Genomic DNA, 12,360 nt, shown 5'->3' on the forward strand with positions numbered 1-12,360 from the left:
ATGTCACCCTCCACACACATGGACACTACCCCACAACCCCCAAGTGAGGACACCCCACTTTGGGGCCCCGCCTCTTCAGACCCCCCCCCCCCCAAGCCCCCTTAGAACACCCCCTCCCTCTAGGACCCCCACCCATCACCCACCCAACCTCCTGGAGGCCGCTACGTACCTGCCCTGCATTCTCCCACCTTCATTTCATGGGCATGGCCCCCCCTTGCCACCGAATGTTGGCAATGCCACCCTGGCACTTGGGTACCTTTGGACTGGCACCCAGGCAGTGCCATCTAGGCACCTTGGCAGTGCCAGGGTGGCAATGGCAAGGTGACCGTGTTCCAGGGGAAGGGCCAGGGAGCCACCCTGCACTTAACCCTGACCACCTTGGGGTCTCCCATGGCCCGGGAGACTCTGGGTGCCGTTCTGCCTCGTCCCCATTTGTGTGGAGCAGCACTGATCGGCACCCGGCTGCAGCCTCCCTGGGGAGGCCAGAGAATCGAGGGAGGCCTGTGTATCACAGGTAAGCAGGTCTTAAGTAGGGTTAAGAACTACTTCCGGGAGCGCCGTTTGGTCCCGCCCATTTTGGGCAGAGTTCTGACACCAATGCCTCGCGGGACTTGGGTGAATCCCGCAAGGCGCGGAGGCTGCTGCGAGGCCCGTGAGAGGGCTCTCCCAAGATTCTCCGGCCACGTTATCCTCTCGCTCGAGTGCAATGCGGCCAGAAAATAGTGCCCCAGATTTTCAGCATCTGCAGCATTTTGCTTTAACTTTGGACTATATGTGCAGTGTTTCAGCAAGTGAAGCTGGACCAATTTGGCAAGAGAATTAATGTATTTAGGTAGATGTGAGTCAAATACATGAGGGATAAAGGAATAAAAAGTTGACAGGGTTAGGTGGAAGGGGTGGGAGGGTTATGGAGCATAAACTCCAGCTTGGCCCAAATGAGCGGCTTCTGTTCTGAACTGCCCATGCCATATTATCAAACATGAAAAACAGGTGGAATTGTACCGATTCGGATTGCTATTTCAAACACTTAACAAATGAGCACTTTTGTTTCTTTCCCCCTAGAAGTGAGGGGGGCATTGCCAAAGGAGTCACAGTTGGTGTGCTCTTGGATTTCAACAGACGAACACTTACCTTTTCCATTAATGATGAGCAACAGGGACCTGTTGCCTTTGAGGATATGGAAGGCCTCCTGTTCCCAGCAGTAAGCCTGAATAGAAATGTGCAGGTGTGTTCTGTGGTATAATAATTAGTTTATATACATTGAAAAAAAAATGTAATTCCTTTTATGCATTTAAATGAGCATTTTTACTCGGATTTTTCAATTTTTCTACTCCAATCATCATATAGTGTTGAATCTGAGCTTTCTTTTTGCTTAACCCCCCCCCCCCGTGGCATGCATAACTTGGAGTGAGGAGTATGTTGGAGGGGGCGAATTAGAATTTAATGAGCAGAGGAAATCATTTTCTATAAAATGGATTGTTATATCATGCACAATTAAATTTCCAGTTGCATTGTTTGAAACATTGGACAGCCTAGTTATATGGCTCAATAAAGTCCATGCCTCATCACAAAAAAATTACCATAGAAATGAAGTAGCTGATGGACTCTCTACTTCAACTAATTATGCCAAAGCACTTGTCACCAGAGGAATACTGCTGACCATGAAATATGGAACAGTCTTTGTTTGACTGCTGATGAGGTAAACTTAATGTCATCAATGATTTTATTGCTCCCGGAGCAGATATTCTGGCCATTTCTAACTTCAATATTTGTATCAACTTGTCCTTGAAGCTAATTCTAAAAAGTCACTTGTCGTTGCCTCATAGTAAACAAGAGCTGCTGCATGGGTAGATTATGACTGTTGTGAAGCTGTTTCATTAAAATAATCAAGCAAAATAAGTGTGTTCATTTGCAAGGGCTCACAAACAAAAATTATCTAAATCATTTTCTATTGATTAAAATCAGTCATGTTGAAAGTTCCTCGGGGTCATGTCGGTGACTGACAAGTCTGGTGTGCTGAAAAATATCAAAGTGAAAGAAAGTAAATCTGCATTGTATGCACTGTATTGCCTGCTTAGGAGCCCCAAAGCATTTGCCAATGTTGAAGTTGAGTAATTTATGTAAGCATTCTGTGCTGTGTGAAAAGTTTGATGCTGTGAAATCTTGGAGCATACGGAAAGATTGCTTACTTTGCTTTGAATAGTGCAATGAAAATGTTAACATCCTTTGGAGCACCAATGAGCAGAAGCAGCTTAGTTTAATGCCTCTCAAAAGTTAGCACTGCTGACAATACAGCAACCCCTTATTACTGCATTGAAGTGTCTGCCTAGATTATATGTTCAAGTCGTAGTCTAGCGTTCAAATATAGAGCCTGCTGACTCAACATGGCACCATTTAGAATACAAACAAGAACAGACATTGTGGGCTACATTCTGCATTTCTGAGACTAAATGTGGACACAGGCGCAGGATTCGTGAAGTTCCACGACAGCAAAACTGGCGCTGCACCTGGACCAATTCAGCTACTGTTGATGAGCTAGCACCGATGCCATATGGAACGCAATCGATTCCAATGGGAAACGGTGCCGGATTCACCGGTTTCGCGACTGACATTCAGGAGGCTGACCTGCTGCAGCCGCAAATACACACTGCACTCCTCAACAAAATGGCAGCAAAAATGCTAAATTATATTCTACAACAACATCCCGTTTCAGGATGCGGAGCTGGAGCCCCTCCTGGACGCGGTGGAGGAGAGGCGGTTGACCCTGTACCCTGGCCCTGGAAGGAGGCTGCCAGCCACCACCATTCGTCATGTGCATTTGAAATATAATAGTGTATATTTAATAAAAACAAGAGTAGCAAGATAACTAAAATGAAAATCAAGGACCTAATGCCTCCTGAATTCCGCCTGCAGCTCTTTCAATTTCAAATGCGCACTTGAGGTGTTAAAGGTAACTCACTACATACAACAACTTGGAAAATCTGCCGGATAGTTTTAAAAAGTGGCTTGATCAAACAAATTTACTACAGACCTAAATCTTAACTGGAAAATCTGTGCATATTTCTATAGTTAAAATAGTGTCCATAAACTTTCTGCTTTGTGAATTGTTTTGTTTCTGTTTGTTGGTGGTTATTTTCTGTTTGTTTTAGTCACCATGACATTGCACCAAAAATGCTAAATTATATTCTACAACAACATTCAAACAATAAAAGGAATCTGCTCCTTGGGTACGAGGAGGCTGGTGGGGGATGTAAACTCTGGCACAGATCTGGGTCACTGTCGGTGCGGAGTCTGCACGTTCTCCCCTTGTCTGCGTGGGTTTCCTCCGGGTGCTCCGGTTTCCTCCCACAAGTCCTGAAAGATGTGCTGTTAAGCAATTTGGACATTCTGAATTCTCCCTCTGTGGATCCGAAGAGGCGGCGGAATGTGGCGACTAGGGGCTTTTCACAGTGACTTCATTGCAATGTAAGCCTACCTGTGACAATAAAGATTATTATTATTTGGCTGGATGACCTGCTTCTGTGCTGTAGAATGTTCTATATATTGTCTCTGCCTACAGTCCGGAGTATTATTAATAATACAGGGTGTAATTCTTCCATTTGGACGCTAAGTGCAGTGGTGGGCGATTCCGGCAGTGCATGTTCCACTTGCCAGAATGGTGGGTTCCCACACCAGATTCTGTGCCCGGAACCTCATTAATTATGCACAGGCAGGTTCCCCTCTGACTCCTGGCAGACCAGCAGCTGATTTGTCCATCTGCCCTCCGATCACAGGTTTGAAGGTCCCAGCACCATATTTAAATACCAATCCAGCCACACTTGTTTCACTCTCTCCAAACCCATATTTCTTCACCAGATCGTGCAGGATGTCAGCAACCAGGGGCAAAAGGATAACCGCCTCAAAAAGAAGTTTGTTCCTCCATTCAAGCCCTCTACTCACTGCATCTGGAATCTTTGTGCTTCCCATTCCATTAAATGGTGTGGCAATCCTTTGACCCCATTGTTTGTGAGCTTTTTGTACAGCCTTGGTAGGATCCAGCTTTCCTCCTCTCTGTGCCATCCATTCTTTGTCGTCTTCATCCACCTCCTTGCCCCTCTGCCATCATGAGCCATTGCTCTTTCCCCATGCCGTTCCTCGCACTATTTGCCTTCCACATTGTCCTCCTCTTATCTGTGTCAGGCCACTAGAACCCCCCCCCCCCCCGAAGGAGACTCCTGTACTCCCCAACCCCAGGCGCAGTACTGATCCGAGATGGTGACTCAGGAGGTTCCATGGGTCCAGCAATATGGAGATGGAGGCAGGAACCGGTCTGCCTCAGCAGAATGGTCAGCAGAGCAGCACAGCACTATTGCAGTGTTGCACTCATCCGAAGTCTTTGGCAAACTGAGGGTCCTCTTGTGTACGCCAGCCTTTATCAATCAGGTTTGATGCTGACATGATTTCCCACTGGCGTGATGCAAGATTGAAAGGCCTGACAAGATGCTGGTGGGCAGTTGTTTCAATGAGCATTCATGAGACTCAACTGGTGTTTGTGCCACCTGTCAACAGGATGACAACCGCCATTGGGAGCATTGCAACATATTTTTATAGCGGCAGGTTTCAGACTTTTTGGCTCCTATCAAATTCACCATGTCCGCCCACCCCAAACCTGCACGGGCTGGTTGGTATGTTTAATGTTGTGAGTTTTAGGTGAGTGAGTTGTCACTTGAGTAATTTGAACCTTTACAAACTAGTAATTTGAACCTTTACAAACTAGGAATTTGATTTGCCAGAAGGTTTGAACCGTTTTAAGCAAATGATGTACAAGTGGCTGAGGCTACAGAAACCAGGGACCCTATCCATGAAAAATTCCAAGTATCGAGAAGTTTATCTGCTACGGGATAATGTACAGATTTATTTATTTGTATACCTTCTTTAAATTTGAGCATCATGGGAGTTCACTAATTGTTTTTTTTTTTAAGTATCGTATCAAAAATAATTATTTTTCATCAATTATATTCTCAACCTCTCTATAGGTGACACTCCACACTGGTTTGGAAATTCCTCAAGCTACTGCTGCTGCTGCTATTGCTGCAAGAGACCCAACAGCATCCTAATCCAGGTCATTCTACAAAAACCTGCTGTATTGTCTTTTGGGATCCAAGCATCAGGAATCCCTGCCTGCTGCTAAGATTCTTAAAAGATTCAATATCTCTTCATCCAAGTTTGCTAGTTGGTGCTTAATGACTGGAGGAAAACCAAAAATAGTTGAAGTTTCTATAGTCGTGAGACATAAATGATTGTTATCAGAACATTTGTGTTCGCTTTGACGCTGTGTGCTAACTAAAATTGTAAAAGCATCAATGCAGCCTGAGATGTAATTTAATGTCTAGTATATTTTATGTTTACTGATTTTTTTCTTTTCTTCCTTGTGCTACTCTAATTGCTGTGCATACGGTTTTAGCTGCCGCGGAAATAAAAACTGTACAGTGCAGTGTAATTGTAGAAAATGCTACATTTGCAAGCAATTACATTGCAAGGTATTCACAGTTGCTATTAACCTCCAGGATTTATTCTTTCCTGTTGCCTTTAAATCAATATTCAACACCATTCCAAACCAGCTGTTTGAATTACCAAGAGATAACCTGCACATCTTCACTCATAAACTGTTAAATTCCTGTTCAGACATTGGGAGGGAAAGATTGCAACAATGGTTAGAGAATGTCCAAGAATTAGGACATTTTTACTCGATTAATTGCAGCATGATTGCACACGTATTGAGTACCATCTTATTTTAATGAAAGTAAAGAATAGTATAGCTATGTTGCAGCACGTCATAGAATCATGACAGCACAGAAGGAAGCCATTTGGCCCATCAAGTTCATGCTGGCAAAACCCTGGACCCTCAGATTAAAAGTCTGATGCTCTACAGACATATGTGGAAAGTTTCCAGGCATTATCAAGCCTGATGGGATCATTGTTTCAGTATTTGTCTGTATATGTACAGCTGATTACTCCAGTATTGAACCAATAGTAAACTTTGTTCCTTTAGTAAGTTGTACAGTAGAATTGTTTCTGGAAGGAGTTACATTTACATGTATGTAGCTCAAATTTTTACACCATTCCCAAAGTAATAATAGACTTGTATTGATAATAGACTTATTTAGATAGTGATAAAGGATTTAAGAATTGTTTTAGCTTGGACTGAAGAAAATGTTATTGGAAGCACAATATTCTTCGAAAGACCTTTCCGAATTTTTTAGACCTGTGTTCTCTGACCATTCTGTTAAAGATGTGCAGTATTTTCTGCACTCCAATAACTTCTCAAACTTGTTTAGTTTTTTTAAGAAGTGTTTCATCATTTCATTTTATTGACCCAGTGAATTGTTTTAATCTTGTGTAACAAATAATTGCCCATCACAAAGTCGATACATTTATTGTTTGTAGGGAAAATGATATAATTGATTATGGAATCATAAAACACAAAAGGAGATTGACGCTTCAGCCCACTGTATCTGCGCATAGCTCTGTGGATATTTTCAAATATATATCGAGTTCCCTTTTTGAAAGTTGCTATTAATCTGTTTCTATCACCTTAATAGGCAATGCATTCTCATTTTTGCCAATTATCCTAAATTTGCATCCTCTCTTTACAAACACTGCAGTCAGTGGAAACAGAATCTCCCTAGTTGCTTTTTGTGAAAATACATAATTTTGTACACCTATTATATCCCCCCTTAACCTTTTCTGTTGTAAAGAGAATAATGCCAGCTACTCTAGTGTCTCTGCATTACTGGAATCCCTCACCTCTATAATTTTGCTGAATTTCCTCTGCCCTCTCGATGACAGCCTCCCTAAAGTGCAGTGTCCAGAATTGGACCCAGTAACCCAACTGAGGCCTAACCAGTGATTTATAAAAGGTTACCATAAACTTACTAATTTTTGTACACTCTACCTCTATCAAGCCCAGGATGTGTTATGCTTTATCAACTTGTCCTAGTACCTTTACCAATTTGTGCATGTAAACAGCAAAGTATCTCTAACCCTTATCACCCTTATCACCCAAAAATTGTTCTATTCGCTTTATATTGCTTCTATTTCTTCTTCCACCCAAAATGCAATATTTCACATGTATTTGGCATTAAATTTCATGGGTGGGATTCTCCCCGCGACCTGCGCCGTTCTAATCTGCTCTCAGCCGGCGGGACCTCGGCGTGGAAGGGTCCGGGGAGGCCTGTGGGGAAGGAAGGGGGGATCCGTTGTGGCCTGGCCCGCGATCGGGACCACCGATCGGTGGGCTGGCCTCTCGGGCTGGGGGCCTCCTTCCGCGCCTGCCCCTGTAACCCTACGCCATGTTGCGCCGGCACGGAGAAGGGAGCCACTGCGCATGCGCGCGTTGGTGCCACTGCGCATGCGCGGACCCCGCGGCAGCTGGTGCGGCGTGGGTCGCTCCAGTGCTGTGCTGGCCCCCTGTAGGGGCCAGAATTGCTGATCCTGAGGCCGTGTTGACGCCATCGAGAAACGCGATGGTGTTTCGGACGGCATCAACACTTAGCCTCAGGATCAGAGAATCCCGCCCCATATGTCTGTCTTCTTAAGCTTTGGTGCTCCCTATTTTTCATTCCTTTTTTTGGCAAGTGTTACAGCTTTTCCTTTTGGTGTTCAAAACTCATTTAATACCATTTAAAACTAGTAAATTGATACTCAAGCATATTTGTATTTAAGATCTGGAACTAAAATTTTCTGTAAGATAATGGTTTCTCATGTAGTTTGTAATTAGTTATTAGTCTGCAGGACCCTCTGAACTTGGCGTACAATGCTAGAATTTTTCAATCAAACATTATAATCATCTGAAATATCCTTTTCTTAAATCATAATGCTGCAATCTCAACCATGTTTTAACAGTTCTGGCAAATAACCAAGAAAAATAGTTTGATATATATTACATACAAGAACTGTTTGTAATATTTTTGTAACATGCTATGAATGGGAGCAAAAAAAATCAATTTCATGGGAATTCAGTGCAATTGAGAACTAAACATTTAGGTTGAAAAATAAAACTGCGTAAGCTTTGGAAACGCAAGTTATTTGGGAAGTTTGTGAACATTTGCCAGGTCTTTGATTATACTGCCCACTGAAGTGAGACGTCACTTTTAGCAAAATTTTAAAAGTGGCTCCTGGAAAAAAAACAAGAAAGCTTAAGAAATCATAATTTTGGACCAAGCTGGGAATCCCTTGAGTCAGACACTTCAGGATTTATTTTTGTGGATAAATATAAGAATATTTGTTGTATCAAAACCAAGATTTCCACTGATATCCTTCTCGTTGAACAGACCACGAAATTAATACATTTTATGATGCAGAATGCAGAGACATAAGAAATAGAAGCAGGATTGGGTCCTTTTGACCTGCCACACCATTACCTTAACTCTACCTTCCTACACCATCCCTACCTTTCTACACCATCCCTATCTCCCTTAGTACGTTTATCTCAGTCTTGGATGTACTCCATGATTGAGCTTCTACAGCCCTAAGGGAGAGATAATCTAAAGATTCACAAACGTTTGAGTGAAATTTCTTGCCATCTCAGTTCTAAGTGGCCAATCACTTATTCTGAGGGATCCTACTAGTTTTAGAACACAGAACATACAGTGCAGAAGGAGGCCATTTGGCCCATCGAGTCTGCACTGACCCACTTAAGTCCTCACTTCCACCCTATCCCCGTAACTCAATAACCCCTCCTAACCTTTTTGGTCACGAAGGGCAATTTAGCATGGCCAATCCACCAAACCTGCACGTCTTTGGACCGTGGGAGGAAACCGGAGCACCCGGAGGAAACCCACGCAGACACAGGGAGCACTTGCAGACTCCGCACAGACAGTGACCCAGCAGGGAATCGAACCTGGGACCCTGGTGCTGTGAAGCCACAGTGCACTGTGCTGCCCAGGGCTCCTCAGTCAGGGAAACAACTTCCCAGCATCTAATCGTTCGAGCCCTTATAAGAATTTTATATACTTCAATTTGATCAAATCTCATTCATCTAAATTCTAGAGACAAGATGCCAAGTCTACTCGACATATCTTCACAGAACAATCCTCTTATCCAAGCATTAGAAGGGAAGTTGCTGGATGAGGTTCTCTGACCCCCCGCCCCTACCAACCAACCAAGGTGTGTTTCTCGGTCGGGAAAGGCGGCCCGCCATTGGCCGGCAGTGGGGTCTTCTCCCCCCCCCCCCCCCCCCCACTGTAAATGAGATTTCAGCACATGTGCAAATTAATGTGCAGATTCCTGAGTTACCCGGTGAGGCACCTTATCAATCGCAAGTTGCGTTTTATAGCCTTGTGTTTATCGGGGCTGCGAGTGCTGGGAAACACGCTAACGATGGGACTTTGTTCCCATTTAGTTAAATCGCGACCTTTGTTTCAGATGATTGTCTTTTAGCAGACTTTCCTTTAATTTAGGCTTTCAGTTCGAGGTTTTCACTGTAGATTCATGCAGATTCTGTGTACAGCTATTCAGCTTTTCTTCCTTCAATTTAGGCTTTCAGTTTGAGGTTTTTGCTGTAGATTCATTCAGATTCTGAGCACAGTTATGCAGCTTTACTGGAGAAAACATGAGGGAGAGAGAGAGAGAGAAGCTTCTTTCATCAGAGCATCCAGGACTTCAACTGTCTTTCCCCTGGCTCTCTGAAAATCATCCCACTCAGACAGGTCCCAATCACCGCTCATTGTGGGACGGGATCAGTATTTGGCCACACTTGGGCTAAACCAGGGCATTTGTATTCTTGACATCCATCCAGTTGATTTGAGCTGAGCTTCAAACATCATTCTGCAACCAGTGAAGTGTGCTTACTTTCACCTCTGTAATAATGATCAAACTGCTCCATCGCTATCTCAGCCACCCACCCTCTCCCCATTTCTGCTAAATGTTTGTGCCCTCCAGAGTCTGAACCTTTTCCTGGCCTCCCACCATCCAGAAACAAAGTCCACCAAGGCATTTCAAACATTACAACATGTATCCTTCTCTGCAATTAGTTTAACTTGTCATCACCCACTTTCGCACTCCCTTACATTGGCTCCTGGTCCCCCAGTATGTTTCATGCAAATCTCTGCGCTCATCCATAAATCGTTCCCAAAGCCTTACCACACTTTGGGCGGGATTTACCAGCTGTTCACGCCGGAGCTGGGGTTCCCGGAGGTGAGGGGTGCTGTCAATGGGAAATCCCGCTGGCGGGTCGCCTCGCCCTGTTGAAAAACACATAGTGTTGTCTGTAAATCCCACCCTTTATCCTCCATCTGCAATGTTCATTTCCTCTAACTCCAGCTATCTGTGCATCCTCTATTTAATAGCCAAAACACTAGCCACACTGACCTCTAAAATCATTCCCTAAGTCCACTTTTTTTCAAAAAAGCTTCTTCAAAGCTTACTTCCTCAAAACCCATCCAAATCTTATCCTTGCTGAATAGACATCTATTTTCATTATGTCCAATTGTGAAGTGCCTTGGGACAATTTATACTTTTAAAGGTACCATATAAAACAATTCATAATATAAACCAAATAGCTATATTTCCATAATTTTAGACTATTTAGTACTTGAAAAGGAAAAAATTATTGACAAGCCCAATAAAAACTGCCTTCCCTGAATTAAGATATTTGGATAAACATGTCAAAGGCAGCAAAAATAAGCCACAGATTTTCATCTTTCCAGCTAAACAATAGCTTATGTGAGGCTCATTCCAGACATAAGCAATCCACAAACATGGTTAGGAGTCATGTGGCTCATAATGAATTACAACCTCTCGCCCATGCTGATCAGAGCAGTAAGCGCTGTAATAGGAAGGACTGTAAAAGTAAAATTATGGGAACCATTCAGATGGGCCTAGATTCTGAAGTGACATTTTCTGCTATTTCTACTACAGCAATACAAGGTTCGTCCCCAAGAGCAATGCAGCAGCAAGTGTACTCTCAGCTTTAATGTAAAGTTTACAACATAGTTTTCAGACCTTAAGCTTAATTTGATCAAATTCTTAGTCATTGAGTAGACCTCTAAACAGCACGGTGACATTTCTGACCACTATTGCACCCTTCTATAAAGTATCTTGCACTCATTGTACTTTGACTATGCCTTCGTCAAATATTCTAATCTCAGGGTTCAGATGATACCAAGCTTCGTTCAGATTCATTCTCCTAGTTAATTACATTACCCAAACTTCCATATGCTATAGCTTTGTATGAAAAATGATGGATGATTTGCATTGCTCAGGAAATTACAAATTCTTAACCTGTACCATATTAATAAATCTCAAAAAGGTGCAAATAAAGCTTATTGGTAATTCAAACAACCAGGCATCAGTTTAAAAGGACAATGCAACACTGTGTTTAGCCTTCAGAACCTTAATTTTGTTTATAGTCAGTCTTGTATCAAAGTGTTGATGACATATGCATGCTGCATGTTACGATTTTAAATAGTTACTTTTTAATCTGTCTTTAAAGACTTTCTAGACAAAGGGGTGATGAGTTTAGTTGCTAAAATCCTTGACGTGCCAATCTTGAGCTACTTGTAGGAGGGCAGGAATTGAAAATAAAATGAGGTCATAGCATCACATCCTTACAAACTGTGGTAATTAAAGGAAATTGAATATGTGAATGTTATATTTGTTCATCTTTGATACATTGGCAGATTCTAGAAATTTGACCTAATTTATTTGCCCGGTACCTTTTTGCTGGTTCATTTAAGATCATCAGTAAAATTCATTAATACTGTTGCTGAGCAACGTCAGTCTGTAATTCAGCGGTTTGAAGTGGCTGGACCACAAATTTCTCACTTTTCATAGTGATGATATTGGTGGCCAATATGGTGCTTATCAAGCTTATTAGATTTGTAGTATATTGTAATATGGAGTCCATGACCATACAGCAAGCTGATTATGTTGCTTACTGTTGTGGATAATGATGAAATTGCTACTGTTTGCTGTTCTAATAAACTTTTATAAGTTATGATGTCTTTCCATCTATATTGGGTAACTGCCTTTGGGACACACGTGAAAGAAATGTTACTTTTTAATTGCATTCAAAGATTTTCTCCAAGGGTTGGTGAAAAATTGAACAAACTTCATTAATTCACAGAATTATCTCAATTGAGGTGATGGTCAATGTGTGAAAAATAAATCAAACTTATTACAATCTACTTTACACATAGTGGGTTATCATAGAATTTATAGTGCAGAAGGAGGCCATTCGGCCCATCGAGTCCACACTGGCTCTTGGAAAGAGCACCCCACCCAAGGTCAACACCTCCACCCTATCCCCATAACCCAGTAACCCCACTCGACACTAAGGGCAATTTTGGATACTAAGGGCAATTTATCATGGCCAATCCA

The 12,360-nt window shown here is 42.6% G+C and overlaps 1 protein-coding gene across 3 annotated transcripts in view; it reads left to right on the forward strand.

The window, feature by feature from the left end:
- trim9 (tripartite motif containing 9) overlaps positions 1-11,977 on the forward strand; it is a 148,411-nt gene extending 136,434 nt beyond the window's left edge. For 2 of the 3 annotated variants that reach the window (XM_072489774.1, XM_072489772.1), the window contains exons 10-11: positions 1,063-1,225; positions 5,016-11,977. In XM_072489774.1, the coding sequence (XP_072345875.1) occupies positions 1,063-1,225; positions 5,016-5,096 (244 nt within the window). In that variant the 3' untranslated portion in view covers positions 5,097-11,977. The remainder of the gene's footprint in view (positions 1-1,062; positions 1,226-5,015) is intronic. The other variant, XM_072489773.1, reaches the window with a different exon arrangement.
- Positions 11,978-12,360: the final 383 nt, after the last annotated feature.

The sequence above is a fragment of the Scyliorhinus torazame genome, chromosome 2 (assembly GCF_047496885.1).
Source record: "Scyliorhinus torazame isolate Kashiwa2021f chromosome 2, sScyTor2.1, whole genome shotgun sequence".
Lineage (NCBI taxonomy): Eukaryota > Metazoa > Chordata > Chondrichthyes > Carcharhiniformes > Scyliorhinidae > Scyliorhinus > Scyliorhinus torazame.